The sequence below is a fragment of the Hibiscus syriacus genome, unplaced genomic scaffold, assembly GCF_006381635.1.
Source record: "Hibiscus syriacus cultivar Baekdansim isolate YM2019G1 unplaced genomic scaffold, ASM638163v2 tig00004072_pilon, whole genome shotgun sequence".
Classification (NCBI taxonomy): Eukaryota; Viridiplantae; Streptophyta; class Magnoliopsida; order Malvales; family Malvaceae; genus Hibiscus; species Hibiscus syriacus.
In genome coordinates, this window is record NW_024061998.1 from 1126337 (window position 1) to 1143906 (window position 17570).

Here is a 17570-nt window from a genome sequence, read left to right on the forward strand (position 1 = left end):
TCCCTGCCGTTAAATTTTGCTAGCGTGACGCTTAACTGCCGTTAACTTTTTGACGTGGTAGCAGGTCTCTTCTTCTCATTCATTCTTTTTTCAAGTACTCAATAAAATATCACTTAGCCCAATGAACCTTCCTAACTACAATCAACTTCAGACGGGACTAAAGTCGCTAGAAAATCACAAGGAACATCTATGACTTTTGGAAAAAACTATTGAAAGTGTATGTGTTTGTTATTATAGTGAATTGGAGCTCGGGTGATCGTTGTGCTTCCGATCACGGTTTGAGTTTGCCCTGAAGCACTGCAAATTGCATTCTGCAAGAAGAAGAACCAGGTAAGAAAGTCCAAACTCCAACATCGTTAAAAGTCTAGTTTGAGCATGCGTAAAGTGAACACACGTCATAACCCATATCACATAGTTTTTATATTTTTCGCTACATCTATTCAGCAGCAGCACATACAATGGATAAACATTGCTTTCTACGTCTTCCAACAATAGGTTGTGACCGCAAACTAAGGCCTCTTGGCTGAATTCGCAAGGTAACAGCTTTCGGTGAAATACCCCATTATCTATCGAGTTCCTAGTTACGGCCTTTGGTTCAAAATGCAGCTCTTTCGGGAGCTCCATTGGAGAAATGTAAGAGGGCATTAGCGTCGCTGGTAATGCCAGGTCGAACCCAACTGTTATAGCTTCATCCCCAAGCTCATTGCCGGTGACTCCAACTCTCAACATCAGCATAATGCAGCCAAAATAAGCCTCTGGCTTTAATAGCCATTATTTTAGGCGATGTTTGGTTCTCGCTTCGGTTTCCCTCTTGCTTACTGTTACTTCTGGCGAAACTATGTTACGAAAATGAGAGAGGGGAAGGGGTCCAAGGTTCTCGAAGGAGAGAAGATCGTTTACACCTCGAGTCCATATCCGCACAGCCAGGTTTCGAGAGGGGAAGAATGATGTTCTTCGAAAGCGTCCGGAGGTTTGATCTGGAGGATTTGTTGAGAGCTTCGACGAAAATGTTGGGAAAAGGTGGGTTCGGTACGGCGTATAAAGCGGTGTTCGACGATTGTAACGTGCTGGACGTGAAGAGATTGAAAGATGCAAACGTGGGTGGAAAGATAGAATTTGAGCAACAAATGAAAGTTTTGGGAAGGTTAAGGCATCCTTTTTTGGTTAGCTTGAAAGCATACTATTTTGTCAGGGAAGAGAAGTTCTGGGAAGTTCATTTCATACACAATTAATAAGTATAGTTGTTGTTGCAGGGTGGTGGGTGGAAGTAACCACCATCACCGGGCAGATATATTGTGGGGTTTATGGAGATGGTTGATGGGTCACTTTCTCGTAAGTATAGGAAGATACTGCTTGATCGATACCGCAGTTAAGTTTCACGTTAGCAAAAATTAATTGTTGGTAACAGTTACTCGGGGACCATTTATATAGTTACCCTATAATATTTAATTTATTTTTGTATTGATGTACTTTTTATGATAAATAATAATCTGAAAAACGTCTTGCGTATAGTTACATCAACAACCCTATAATATGCATTTTTATAGTGTGAGCATTCTATGTTAAGCACTATTTGCCTCTCGTCATGCATCGTGTGTCATGCAAAACACGAAGATGAACTTATTCTTTTCTTGTCATTGAAAAAAGGAATATTATATTAAACGATCGAACTTCCTACAAGCTTCTCCCTCGAAGCACAAGGCTTCCATAATTGACTTCACCTTCCATCTCAACATCAATCTACAAAGAACATAAGGAAGTTTCCTTGGAAAATTTCTAAATATGCTTTCATACTAAACTTACATTCTCCGCTGCAGCCATCTTTCTACGAGTATGCAACTTTTGCAAAAAGATGTTGCCAATAATCTCGAGAGTCAAAAATTGCGGTTGGAATGTTTCTTTTCGTTGGTTTCATGAGCATTTCCATAGTGATACGATCAAAATCGTTAAATAGGAAACATATGAGAAAAAATAATTTTTTATTTTCTTTTATTAGGAAAGTGTAGGTACGAGTCTTGGTGATGGAATAAAATTAAATAATTAGTCGAGAGTTGCCGGTTTATTCTTTTTGGTTTAAGTTTGAGAATCGTAATTGGTGGTTGTACGACCGTTAACTAGTGTGTGTAAATTCTACTCTCATAAAGAAGGATTGGAGAGAAAGAGAGATCAAAAGTGGTTGAGATGGTACCAGTCCCTTCTATCAGTCTTAAGGATTTATAGTGATTCTTAGTACGAGTATTCGGCGTAAAATTATTATGACTATTCGTAGAATAATAAATTTGAGTGATGTGATCAACTATCAATTCTAGTAAGTCACATTATGTCGGCCAAATATAGTACCAAAGGATCGTAACCTCCTAAAAGACAAGAGATTAGAGGTGTCTTCCTGGATATTCTCCAAAAGTGCGGAAATCAATCTTACGAAGACATGTAAGAAGTAGAAAAAATCGTAATCAAATTTACAACGTAAGATCACAATAGCACACTAAATGAAGAAAGCCAGACAGTTAAGATTAAAATTTTATACCTAGTAAACATCCAATGATTGCATGAATCAAAAGGGTTAAAGTTTCCGATTCATTCTTATGGTGGTTTTCTTCTTGTAAATGAATGTACCTCGAAGGGGTAATATGAACACAAAGCTGGGGAATTGAAAACATCATATGTAATTCATAACAGCAGTATCAGTAGCAGCATTATTTTATGATATATATTCTAATTACGACAGGCAATGGCGTTTCACTATATTAAATAGATCAGTGACTCAGATTATCATGGACAAACTTCTTCAATCTCTCAGACATCCTTGCAGCTCCATAATCTGGTGATCCCTCCCCAATCTACAACCATTTTCAACCAAAAAATCAATTAAAAAAGTTCATTAGAAAAAAAGGGTAAACGAAATCAAAGTCATTAAAGCACAACAACGAGTGTACCGTAAGATGAATGGTGTGTAGAACAGTATCATCATCGACAACAGAGAAACCTGCACTAACAATCTCAGCCCTTTCATCATGTAGAATACGAATCGTTTCATTGAAAACGAATCGGCCGTTGAACCCGGTTCTCAATGCAATCACCAAAGACGAAGAACCCATTTCTTGAATCTGGATTTGAGGGTATTTTGAACCCATTAAGCCCTCTTTCTTTTCCTTCATTCTCTCCAACTTTGCCTTCAAACTCTTTATGTAATTCGCAGCTTCATCTATTTGGTCTGGCAGTGATGCCGCTTCCTGCATTATATTGGGGGGGGGGGGAAGAACCCAGATTTAGCTAATATTTGTGCACATTTTTTAAGCTTGAAGGTGAAAGATTGAGAGAGAGAGAGAGAGAGAGAGAGAAACCCTAGAGCTCTGATGTGGAACGAGAGAATTGAGCTTAGAACAGAGAGCTTTCATTTGATTTCTCCTGTTTCTCTCGATGAATTTCCTGTCTAATTTTGAGGAATTAGGTTTGTTGATCTCCATTGATATCCGAGTGTTTTCTTTGAGAAGCAGATTAAAGCAGCTCGCCACAATATTGGATTCTCATCCAAGTAACAGCTGGTTATGCTTTATACTACTTTCGTTTGACTCAATAGGTCATGTTTTGGAATTAGTCCATATATTACATATAACTTATAAATTAGTTCATGTATTTTAATTGATCAATTTTAGTTTTGATGTTTCTGAGTTTTAAAATTTTATTGTGATTTAATTAGGTATAAGAACGATATAACTAAATTACATAAACTTAAAATAATTAAATTATAAAAAAAAAACTAAATCTATAATTTATACATAATATAAAAATTAGTAGTAGAATTTAGTCAATCTTTTTTGATAGGATCAATTGACAATTGAATTTGTTTTTATATTTATAATGGTGCCAAAGGAAAGTTTGTCAAGTTATTCAAGAATAATAAGGTTGTTGAGTTTATGACCGTTTAACTTAAGATTAGTCATTTTTATTTCTTGTAGAATAGATAAGAGATATAACTCGACGATAGAACGTCATCTTGACATGATAAAAGTCATGAGTTTTAATCTGGTATCTCTAAATCCTATGTAGTTTTTTTTTACCTAACGAATGAAAATGGATAAAAGACTAGTAAAATTGATATAAAAGGATAACTTAACCAATTATTATTGTTTAAACCAAGGTCAAAACAGTAAATTTAAAAAAATATATAATTAAAATAAACCCACTAAATTCATAACTTAGTACAATGGAAAGGTTATTTAAAGGATTTAACGTTGTCAATATACAAGACGATCATCCAGCCGGCATATGAATATGTTTTCGCACGTTTAATATTTTAATAATTTTATAATCATATTTCATAACTTATGCATGTGGATTATATATAGAATTTTGAATATAATTATATCAATAAATTTAATGATTAAATTATTAAAATATTAAACTTACTACTTCTCGGAGATTATAAATATACAAATGGTTAAAAGAAGAGAGCTGGGGGAAAGGTTTGCTAGGTATGAACCGATGGTGGAGTCTCTGTAGGGCTTAGTAGACTGCCATTGACCTGTTTTAATTATTCAAAAAGATGCATACACACCAAAGCTTTTACATATACGCGTGGCTTTAATAAAACTAAATAATATAATTAATATAAAAATCAAATTCAATATCTATTACATCAAATTATTAATAATACAATACTAGATGCATAAATATATCTAAATTAATTAATAGATTAAAATTATTAAGTTTTTATTCAATTTTACTCATTCGAAATGGTAAATTTACTCTTACTGCAAAAATTTTCTACGGAGATAAAGTAATTTAAATTAACATATTTCTTATAAATTTACCTTTCAAAAAAATATTTCTTATAAGTTTTATTATGACAGCAAAAATATGAATGAATAAACAATTTAATTAAACTTCTGACAACGCACCTAATTTTACTTTCCAAGGAAATGATTAAAAGGTCGTATCAGTATTTCTGATCTCATTTTGACCACAATATGACCTGAGAAGTTTGGTACAATGTTTTTGTTTCAAAAGAAAATATATTATAATATAGATTATTATTTTACATATTGTAAGTAAAATATATTTTTAAAATAATTTTAGATAATATTAAGTTTTTATTATTGACTTTGTTGGTTGACAGCGGGGTAACTTTAATGCAAGTATCCATCGTCGGTATTATTATTATTATTATTTTTATATAATATCTTTATTTATTTATTTTTAATAAATTTATTTGATTGTACATTTTTATCTATTTTTATATTACATTTTTTATATTTTGTTTTGTATTTTTTCGGTTGTTTGATAGTTTTTCATTTATCTTTTTTTTAATGATTGATTTGACATCGTTATGACCGATTAAGATGACACTTATATGATATCTTGTTGATCTTTCCTGCTTTAGACCCTCAGACTGGATTTGGATACTCGATTTGTATTTGTGGATAGCTTTTCATGTCGCTCGAGTCTGATTTGCGGTTTGTCGGATATCTTTAAATAGCTTGATCTCCTTTTGTGGTAATTTATTGATGCGATCAGATATGCTTGTATCTATTTTTGTTCGAGTTTCTTGGTTATATTAATTTTTCTTTGTATGATCCTTATATGATCTTAAGTTACTAGTTTTATTTAAATGATTATAAGAAATTTTCCTAATTATGTGGTTAATTTAATATTTTGATTGTAAATCTTTATTGTGGTTTAAGATATTTTCTATTTTGAATAAAATTAGTTAATTTTATAAAAAAAATTATTATTTAATTTTTATATTTTAAATTTTATTTAAAATGAGACTAATATCTGAACATTATTAGTAATATTTTTTTCACAACAATGTATCAAATAATAATTAAGGTTAACTATTAGAACATTCACTTACCTTTTATATTTATATATTTTTCTCACCAGCCTTTAACAAGCTAACTGCCTGCCAACCCACCTTAGCCCCCACAACACTAGTATCTTGACCCTTCCAAAATACTCTCATACACATACGATTTATCCTCTTAATCACAACCATGAGAAGAAGAAACTGACATCACCAGAAGTTTGCTATGTTGAGTAACACATACCTTATGAGCTGAAACCTCCCAGAATAGCTCAATAATATGATAGTCCATTGCTCCAACTTAGACCTAATCCTCTCCAAGACAGACAATCCTTCTCAGAGAGTATAATAGTTAAATTGTTTTTATAACTTTATAAACTTTTATAGCTTAATTTGAATCTCTTAAAAAAAAAATAAGAATTTGATAACTCACACATTTATTTAAATTTAAATTTTATTTATTTTAAATTAAATAATTTATTTTTTTCATAGTTTAATATCAATTTTATCTAGGGATGGGCATGGGTCGGGTTTCATCCAACTCGACCTGACCCGACCCGAAAAATATACACCCTCCACCTGACCCGAACCGACCCAACTTTCTGAGTTAAAATCCAAACTCGATCCGACCCGGCCCGAAATAATAATAAAAATATTATTTTTATTCAATAAAAACACTGATTTAATTGAAAATAATATATAGAGGGTATTATTGTACTTATTCCTAAATATATAAGATAAAATTATATTTTTTGGGTCGGATCGGGCTAGGTATTTTTCAACCTAAACTCGAATTCGACCTGACCCGAACCGAACATCACATTTAAAAAAACCAACCTGATTCAATCCCCATTTTAAAAAAAAATCAACCCGATCGGGTCGAGTCCCATGACCATCCCTAATTTTATCCCTGATCGTATCAATGAATATATTTAAAAACATGATTATTTCTTGTTGAAGTTGGACCAAAACACACATTTACTTGTGTCGTCAAAAATGTTGGGACAATCACAACACCAATAAAACTAAATTATATTGAACTTTTCAGTGCTCATCGTTCTTATAGCAATTGTTCATGTAATCATCATGCTTAAAGTGGTTGATTTTGCTCTTTAATCTTATCTGATTAATAATTTATTATTGATGTTTTCAGTATATATCTTTGTCAACATTTTACATGTTTACTATCACTAAATGATCTCTCCTTAAATCGTATCTTTATTTAAATTACATGTGACACGTGGTTGACGGAGGTCAACTATAAAGGTGTCTTAAGCAACTATTGGATTTTTTATTTAAATATTATTTCATATGTTCTAATTATTTTATTTTTGTATTTTAAAATTACCTTGTTCAAAATTTAGCAAATGTTTAATTTTATATTTATATCACCCCCTTTATTTTAGTTATATTGAGTGAAATTAGACTTTTTTTTGGAAGAGTCATTTACTAGACTTTTTCCTTTGGAAAAGTCATTTATTGATAGTAATGTTATTATCAACTTTATTTATCAAATCATGTATTTTATATGTAATTCCATTGAGAAAATGTATATCAATAATGTATTTTCTTTTTCGATAAATTCTTCATTGAGTGTTGAACTATTTTTAAGCTTGACAAAAAAATTCTTAAAATTGCGTGTGTTCTAAAAATATAATTAGTATCGATCATTTTTGAGTTAAATATAATCAGTCACCAATATAACCATTTCTTTATAAAAGGATTTTAGGAAAATCCTCTATAAAGGGAAAATTATAAAAATATATATTTTAAAATAAAGAAAAAAAAAATAGATTCTAGAGTTTATTATATGTGAGTGAGGAATGTTGAAGTACCTTTCCCAAAATTAATATCTTATTAATTACATGTCTTGATTTTTAAAATTTTGAATTCAAATAAAATTTTACTTCATGATCCTTGAATTAAAATATAAATGTTTTTAGGTCATGTGAATGGTTTTAATTTAAGGATAAAATTATGAGTCTTTTAAAGTTTTCTAAATAGGTTAGTGTAATTATAAGATAATATTTTTTTAGAATTTTTTTAGTTTACGATAATATATATACACTATGCAGTTGTAGATCCTCAAATTTGAGTTTTCTATAAAGAATAATAGTCTATTTTATTATTGGGATCACTCAATGAATATGAGTTTTTTTTTATTAAGTTAATGCGATTATAAAGTAGTACATGTTCTAAATATTCTCAACCATTTGATAATAACCACTCAATTACCCCGTTGCAGCTGCTGGTGCTTGAACTCGTGAACTCTAAGAAGAATAACATATCCTTTAACTACTGAGGAAAGTTGGTTCGTGTATGAATACGAGTCTTTTAAAGTTAAATTCATATATACAATACACATTCATATTATAAATATTATTATATTATAAAATTATTTAGTGAGATGAGACGTTAAATTTTTTAAATAAAATCAAAAATTTAAATCCTAATAATTATGAATAAAATAAATTGAATTAAAAAGATCTTCTTAGTGATATATCTCTGTAAAATATGATATGTATTAATTAATTAAAAGATTTGATATAATAAATAATTAAAAATTATTATTATATTTTGTAATATTAGGGTTGGTGGGACCTCGTAAGAATTGTGCTATCATCATTTTCTTCGGCATAAATATAATAGAAATCCACTTTTAATGTGTCAATATCTCTTTTAATTAGACAATCAAATCATAAGTCATAGGCCGATGTCCTGCCCACCTATTCCACTCAATCTTTTCTTGGAAAAAAAATCAGTTAATGAGTTACCTAAAAAACATACATTTCATTAGTAAGTAGACATGTCCATGCCCATGGCGGTAAATGAGTTAAGTAACTGAGTAGAGCTCGAGTATTATTGAATTTGATTTAAAATTTTTAAAATTAAATTTGATTTAAAAATTTATGAGTTTAAAATTATTAAATTTGATTCGAAATTTAAATAAAACAGTAAAACTCAACTAGATTAAAAAACTCACGACTTTGAAATTTTTAAACTTGATCTGATCAAAAAGCTAAAGCTCGAGCCTGAGCTCAAAAAATCTTGAACTTAAAAAGTTTTCAAATTTAACACGATTGAAGCTCAAACTTAAAATCCATTATGAACCTAAAGTACATGAAAACCTTACATGTATTTAAAAAAACAATCTATAAATATTTATATTATTAATAATTTAATTTAAAAAATTAAATTAAAATTTTAATATAACATATATTTTCAAGTTGTTAACGAGTTTTTCAAGTTAATTATCAAATATCTCATTTTGACTCTTTAAGAACTTGAATCCAATCTATTCAATTAGAGTATTCACTGAGTTTTGACCAAATCAATCTATAATAGCTTGTTATCTTTCTTATCTTATTTACAATTCTATTCATGACCTATTATTATATGTCCACTTTGCTCATGTTTAGATATATATAATACTTTCAAAATATATATATATATATATAGTTAGTTAGTTAGTCAGTAAGGATCTACTTTTATAATATAAAATACTTTAGTTTTTTATACAGTTTTATGACTATTGGATTTGAGTGAAAATAAATAGTTGAGATTGATTCATTGTTTTTTTCCAGTAAATATCTTCACATTTCCTACTTTTAATTTCATTCATTTATTTTCACTCATCCAACGGTCTTAAATTTGTGTAAAACTAAAAGGGTTTAATTAGACAATAATATTTTATGAATAATAAAATAAATTATTAAATTAGAATTATAACTTAATATTTATTGAATCTATCAAATGAATGGTAAACTAAAAGCAATATTCTCCCTACAAAAATTGAGTTCAAATAACTACGTTTATTAAAGTATATATTACAATTAATTATGAAAATTCTAAACCGATGATTAACTTATATTATTATAAAAAATTAAAATTTATGAAAGCCATAAAGAAGTATTGTCTGATCCATTGAACAGAGCAGGTAGTAAATACTTACCATTGCTCTGCAACACTACCGTACTATGCCAAACTGGAGGACTCTTGTTTGGGTGCTACGACGTAACATTTATTCATTTTAGGAAATTAACAAGTGGGTAATCATTTAATATTTTATTCTAACCTTTTAATGGTACAATTAGATATTTAAATATCTATTAATATTTAAGGTAAAATACACATTTCAAAATTGAATTTTATTATCTCCTATTTTATCTCGCTTTTAAATAATTAATGGTGTTATGACATAACAAATGATATCAAAATGATGTTGTTTTGAAAAAAATATTTTTTTACTAAAAGACATTATTTTATATCTATATAAAAACACAAAATTTCCTTCATTTTCCTTTTTTTTCTTCTATAGTTTTTTTATTCACTCCATTTTCTCTCAATCTGTTAGAACCAAACCACCATTCATCACGGCTGACCACCATGTCAGCCACCGTCGATCATTGTTAAAAGTGGCCGGTGAGAACAACCGAAAAATATGCCTTGGAAGCTCGCCGCCGTTAAAAAAAGTTGCGTTATGAAAACAAAAATGAACCACTCGACATGAATGAACTCTTCGTCAACGGCATTGTTGGTGGGAGCCATGGAATCGAAAATTAAAGAACTAAGTTCTACAATCACTTTTTTGAGTTTGCATGTGAATTAGATGAACCCAAAGCATATTTTGTGAGCTACAATCAGAGGCGGGGCTAGGACGTTGCAATGTGCGCGACGGAATAGAGTCCCGAAATAACAAGGGCCCAAAAAATTAGATTTATTACTATTGTTACAATAAAAAAGCAAACAAAGTAATATGGATAAGTGGTTTTCTAGTTAATAAAGTCATCTTTAAAAAAAAATTGAGATTTTAGGACTTCTTTTTAAGAATTTGAACAGGGCCTTCAACGACCTAGCCCTGGCCCTGACTACAATTCATCTGCTTTTTTAATTGACTTGATATTTGCTTTACATCATGGAGAGTTGGTTTACATCAATGGAAGAGGTTAGTTATTTCTTTGAAATTCTTTCATTTTTATATGAAAAATATAGGCTCACCGACGAAAGGAAAATGAATAGAGGTTGTAATAATGTTGCAGTAGCAGCTTTAACATTCTGGCTTGCAGTTACAAGTAATCAAAGAACATTTTAAAACAAAAGTGTTGTTACCTTTGGTCCTTCTCTTGCTAATTTGGCTTAAATGAGATGAAAAAACAAAGATGTTGCAAAGGGTCATGGAATGATGAGATGAACTTCGATTTTTGCAGAACCATGGAATTATCTTCTTTGGGTTTCGGTAGAAATGAATAATACTATTCTCATTTCATCATATATGTGAATACATCAGATCAGCTAATTGCAGCTTTAATTAATCATCTTTTACACTGTTTGAATCTTTCTTGTAAACAAAAATTCATGGATTTCCAGGGAAAATCCATTTACAAAATCTGGGCTAAATTTTTGGTTCTAAGAAAGTTGCAATGATCCAAAGATACTATATATTTTAGCTCGAAATGTCTAAACATTAGCGTGGTGCGAGTAATCAAAGAACTCGGTAAAGGGTAGGTAAGAAGACACCCAAATAGCCTGCAATATTAGCTAACTCAATGCCATATGAGGAAAATTTAGACTACTTTGGTAGAGATAATTAGGTAGATTTCCCATAAACCCGAGTCAAATGAAATTTCGAGTGGAGAGTGTACATTTTCGGGTCAGGTCGAATTGATTGAAAACGCTACTCGACCCGACTCATGTTCATTCCTAGTGATGATCTACATTGCAGAGAGATCGAAAGAAAGATGATTCAAGATCCCCTTTCCCCTCACGTGAAAGTTTATAAATAGACTTTTAATTCTAGTATCAGAAGCATGAAATCATAACGATTATCGGTAGACTAACGAGAAAAATAAGTTTCTTGACTCACATCGCTGCTTAATTTATAACTCAGCCTTGTAACTCATTACAATGTGGATTTGAAGTTTAAAACTTCAACATACATATGTACAGTGACATGTCTGAGGCTTTTACCATTTTCACAGAACCAAAAAAGTTATTTCATAACACTCGCATGAAAGAATGCAACAAATTTAGAAAAGTTTAATAGTTCACAAAAAAAAAACCAACAAATGGTTGATGTTCTTTCATCTTACAGCCCTTTCTCAACATGCATCATTTTGTGTTCAAATCTGCTAAGCATCATCTACCTTCCACTATGGCACTGTTCCATGACAGAGACAAGGAGGACAATGTGAATGTGAATGTGAATGTGAATGTCGGATATCGTTGAATGTCGGATGCGACGCCTGCCCGGAGCTTTGACTGTAATTAGCCCACATATCCCTAGACTTCACCTTTGATAACAAATATGCTTCGATATCTTCGGTTTCCATTTCGAAAGGTTCGTTATTCCCTTCCAAGGCAATGACTACTTGCCTCGTTGTTGGTCGGGAATCCGGATTTGGATATGACACAACAACCCTAAATGCAGCACTTTCGTTACCTCCTCCTCGTCGAATTCTCCATTAGCCTTTAACCGCGCATCGACTGAAGCAAGTAGTTCCTCTTGCATCATCAACTGCCTTACCCAATCAACCAAAGGTGGCTTCCCATCCTCTATAGGCCTTCTCCCACATGTGACCTCTAAAATTAAGACCCCGAAACCAAATACATTGGTTTGTGTCGAGCCTCGTCCGCTCCTAACCACCTCAGGAGCCAAGTAACCCACAGCTCCGACCACACGAGTCATGGTAGCCACTTGACCGTGCCCGTGCATCCGAGCTAACCTGAAATCCCCTAACCTTCCGTTCATATCCTTATCGAGCAATACGTTGCTGGCCTTGATATCCCTATCAGGACCTTGGATTCCCATCCCTCCTGTAGAAACAATAAAGCCGAGGCAACATTCTTCAAGATTCTGATTCTTTCCTCGCAATTCAACATCTTTGTTTCATCAGTCATAAAAAACCCTCTTGTCCAAGCTTCCGTTTTCCATGTAATCGTAGACCAACATGAATGACCCCTTTTCTTTCTTGCACCAACCTTTCAAACCGACATGCTCCAGTGTTTTAACCGGCCGAGGCTCGAAATCTGAGACAGGAACTCTCTAGTCCCGTCATTTTCGTGCGAAATGCGCTTCACCGCAATCTCGGTTCCACCCGGTAAAACACCCTTGTAAACCTTTCCATTCCCGCCGAATCCGATCATATTTTAGTCCAAAAACCCCTTGGTTGCCTAATCATAAACAGTGAAAACAGCGCAACCGAAACAACGACGATCAAACTCGCTACCGTTACGCCTGCGATAAACGGTCTACGCTTATGAATCGGATTTTTAGGGATAGTAAACGACGGTAAACCGGTGGTGACCAATCTTTCATTCAATCCGAAATTCGAATTACTGAAACTCCAAGACAAGATCCTATGACTTTCGACCAATCTCCCAGTTGATGCAGTGAATCCAACATACATTTCATCCTCAAAAACATCAGACAAATCCAAAGAAACATTCAACGATGGCCGCTTAGGTCTTTTTACCCCAACAACTGCCATGATAACATTTACAACGGAATCTGCATAATCAATCCAAACTTGGTAATTCTTACCATTATTAAGCTTCAGTCCCCCAAAATCACTGTTCACCTTGTCGGGCCAATAACCAGCGGTGTGGAAGCTCGTTGACTTGAGTGAATTAACGTCGATCCCGACATGGTTGTTGTCAATGTCATCGAATTCTTGGTTAGCAAAGACATCGAATTCGACACCGAACACATGATTGGTCGGGTCGCCGTTGTTTGTAAGATTGAAAAGGCCCCGATGTGGTTAGCAAAGACTTCGAATTCGACACCGAACACATGATTTTAAAATTTATTTTTTTTAAAATATTATTATATTTATTTAAAAACCCTAATTCCGCTTTAATTATAAAAAACCCCAAAATACCTAAAATCCCCAAATCATATCCTTAACCTGCAGCTGCCCCCTTTTCGGCCACCACCAACGTAGTCCCTGCCATCTTCCTAGTCATACACTGTCGTAGTCGTCGTCGATTGGCCGTCGAGATCGCGTGGGATCGCGATTTTCATCCTAGAGTTTGCAGAGTATAAAACATCGATTCACCGTCGATCAATCACGATTTCATGGGGGTTTTGGAAGCCAGGGGAGATGAGGTCGAGTGGAGCTTCGTTGACGAAAAAATGTGGCGGTATGAGTGGGTTTAGGGGTTGAAATGAAGGTTTTTAAAGTTTTTGTGGTTATTTCAAAATGTTTATGTTTTTTCTTAAAATATATATAATTTTTTTTAATTTTGAATAAAATTTTTAAATTCGCCAGATTGTGACATGTGCCACTTAACGAGGAACTTAACATTGTTGATGGATTACTAAAATAGTTTAGGAACTTTGATGCGTCAAAAAATAGTTTAGGCACCTATTCAAGAATTTAGATATAATTTGGGCACTTATTTTGGTATTAAGCCTTAATCAATATAAAAGTTTAAATTTAAAAAAGGCTTATTTCCCAAATAAGTGCCCAAACTATATCTTTTGTGCCAAATAAGTGCCTACGATTTATTTTTACTCATCCGGATGCCTAACGTTACAAAATGTTACCCTTTCAGGTGCCTAGCCGTTAGTTTTTCCGTTAGTTTTTCCTGTAAGTGACAAAAAAAATAAAATATTAAAAAAAATTATATAAAATATTAAAAATAAAATTATATATTTTTAACAAAAGGAAAAACATAAATTTTGAAATAATCGCTAAACTTTGAAAACTTTCATTTCAACCCTTAAACCCACATCGATCGCCATCCTTTACAGTCGAAGAAGCTCCACCCACCTCCCCTCCCCCCGGCGACCATAACCCCTATGAAATCGTGATCGATTAACGATCAATCAACCACAAATCAACATTTTAAATCTCACAAACCCTATGATGAAAATCGTGATCCCACACGATTTTGACGGTGAATCGGTGACAACTACGACGGTATATAACTAGGATGATGTCAAGGACTATGTCAGCGACGGTGGTGGCGGCCGGAGAGTGGCGACCGAAGAAGGTGTCGGCGGCGGATTAAGGTTAGGATTTAGTATTTTGTGGCTGTTTTATAATATAAGAAAAGTTAGATTTTTTTTATAAACATAATAATATATTTTTATATTTTTTATAAAAAATAAATTTCAAAATTACCAGATGTTTGACACGTTATACTTAACGGGAAAAACTAACAGCATTGACGACCTGGGCACCTAAAAGGGTAACATTTGTAATGTTAGGTACTCGAATAAAAAAAAAACTGTAGTCATTTATTTGACAAAAAAAGATATAATTTGAGCACTTATTTGGGTATTAAGCCTTTAGATAGTATAAGTTTAGTATTAATTAGTGATTCCAGCGGGACCCGTTGAACTCAAATTGAGAAAGAAATCCTTTCGTAGCGTGTAGTATAATCTTTGGACAAAATTAGTTGTAATCCAATCATTTGAAAATTTACACACATAAAAGATAAAATTGAAGATAATGTTTGGACTTTATTATTTACATTCAAATCTCAACTAAATAATTACATGTCAGAGGGATGAATATATAGAACAATCGAATCTATCCATGATGGAAACCTTCAATAATTGAAAATGTACTGAATTATATAATAAAATTATTATTATTTTAATAATTATATTTTGATGTAATTAATCATTAATTAATTTAATGAGACAAGATATTATTTTTCTAAATAAGATTAGTGATTTCAATTCTGACATGATGAATGAAATAAATTAAGTTAGATTTTTTTTCAAATTTTTTAATTTCAACTAATTATCTATAAATCAAATATTGATGGTTGATCTAAAAAATTACACCATTTTTTATCTTTACGTCTTAAGAATTGAAGAATATAGTTAAAGAAAAAACTAATTGCACCCGACTTAGTTAGACCCATTAATTATAACAATCTTTTGAATATACAACAAAGATATAATTATATTCAAATTATATAGTGATGTCCAAACTTTTTGAAATCGGAAAGTAAATGTTAAGTTCAATCTCAATTCATCAAGTGGTTTTAGATGTAAAAGAGAATATTGCTCTCCTTAGAAATTTTGAGTTCGAACAATTGTATCAATAATGTGTAGGGATGGCAAACGGGTACAGTTTTGTTGATTCCGCACCGCACCTGCTTCAATTGGGGCGGGGATGGGTATAATTTTAGCGGGTAGTGGGCGGGTGTGGATTTAGAAAGTGATACCCGTCATGGGTAGTGGGCAAGTAATGGGTTTGAGACATTACCCACCCCGCATCCGTCCGCCCACTTTCTATTATATATGTAGGTAGTAATGAATTTAAATTGGAGCGCTCTCAATTGGAGGAAATAGAGAATGATGATTGTAATACTGGAGTATCAGTTGTCACAAGTATTGCCTGAAATTTTAGAATGTTGTGCCAAAGAACAAAAAATATTATGTGTTTGTCATTTATGTTTATAAACTTTAATTATGTCTTTTATTATGGTATTTTATGTACTTTAAGATCTATATTAAAATTTAACTCAGATAATCATTGGATTATTTTATTATGTTTCTTAATAGATATGTTTCTTAATGAAAATGTTTTTTTTTTATGTTTGTTGCTTATATATAACTTAAGTTTACTTTCATGTGGTCTAGACGGGTACGTCGCTAGTGGATAGTGGGTGTGGGGATAGATTTGATAATGTACCTGCATGGGCAGGTGTAGATTTGAAAATTTGTACCCATCATGGGTGGTGGGCGGGTGGTGGATTGAAAAATATTAGGTGGGTATGGGGATGGGGGAAGGGTATCCGCACCCGACCCGCCCGTTTGTCATTCCTAATAATCTGTGTTGTCAATTGGTTAAGAAAGTTCAGACATGTTCAGGAAGGGAGCTACGTGTAATTGTAGGGGCCACTGCCCCCACCAAAATTTTTATTATTAAGAATTATCCTTCAAGTATTGATTTATTTTGATTTTGCTCCCCCCATTTATTATTATTAATTATAGTTTGTCCCCTATTTTTTTATTGTTAATTATATTTTACCTCCCTTGAACTAGAATCTTGGCTTCGTCCATGGACATGTTAAGACATTTTATTGAATAAACAACCTTAACAAGAGTCAAACGATAGATTAACATGGTTGTATCGTTCCAATTCAGTTGATTTAACACGCCACATCAACATTTTGTTATACCTAGTAACTACTGTTAACATCGAGTGATCAATTTGTTATAAATCGATAATGTTAGTAACTAAATCGTTAATTTTGAAATATCCGTGGAGAAAAGAGAAACTTATTCAAACATCAATGACCATTTATATAATTTATTTTTAAAAAAATTCAATGGCCCTATATGTATATCTACTATGACAATGCTTAGCGTAGGACTGTAAACAAGCTGAGTCGAGTTTGAATAAGGTTAAGCTCAACTCGATTCAAAAATTTAAAAATAGAGCTCAACTCAGTTCAAAAACTAGCGAGCCTAAAATTTTTAAGCTCGACTCGAACTCGAAACCATGAATTGAAGCTTGTAAAAGCTCAAAAAAACTTAAAATAAAAAATCTTAAACTTAACTCGGTTGAAGCTAAAACTCGAACTCGAACATTAATATTAAGTACATGAAAACCTTATACCACAGTTAAAAAAATAACACATAAATGTTAATATTATTAATAATTTATTTTTTAAAAATAAAATTTTAATATTTTTTTGAGTTGCTCGAGAACTTTTTGAGTCAAGTATCAAATATCTTATTCCGGTTCGTTAAGAATTTGAGTCAAGTTCGAGCTCGAGTCTAATCTATTTGAATGAAATA

The 17570-nt window shown here is 32.1% G+C and overlaps 1 protein-coding gene and 1 pseudogene across 1 annotated transcript; both read right to left on the reverse strand.

The window, feature by feature from the left end:
* Nucleotides 1–2756: 2756 nt before the first annotated feature.
* On the reverse strand, nt 2757–3467 carry LOC120188949 (transcription factor bHLH162-like). Its single transcript, XM_039192320.1, has 3 exons — nt 3345–3467; nt 2937–3233; nt 2757–2840 (listed from the first exon to the last, which is right to left on the reverse strand). The coding sequence occupies exons 1-3, from the start codon at nt 3465–3467 to the stop codon at nt 2757–2759; spliced, it is 504 nt and encodes a 167-aa protein (XP_039048251.1).
* An 8474-nt stretch (nt 3468–11941) lies between these two features.
* Nucleotides 11942–13756, reverse strand: LOC120189951 (annotated as a pseudogene).
* Between the last annotated feature and the right edge of the window lie 3814 nt (nt 13757–17570).

Coding starts and splice junctions, on each gene's coding strand:
- LOC120188949 (XM_039192320.1), bottom strand. CDS start 3,467: ATGGAGATCAACAAACCTAATTCCTCAAAATTAGACAGGAAATTCATC. Junction 3,234..3,344: donor TTCCACATCAGAGCTCTAGG/GTTTCTCTCTCT, acceptor AATATAATGCAG/GAAGCGGCATCACTGCCAGA. Junction 2,841..2,936: donor TACACACCATTCATCTTACG/GTACACTCGTTG, acceptor AAATGGTTGTAG/ATTGGGGAGGGATCACCAGA.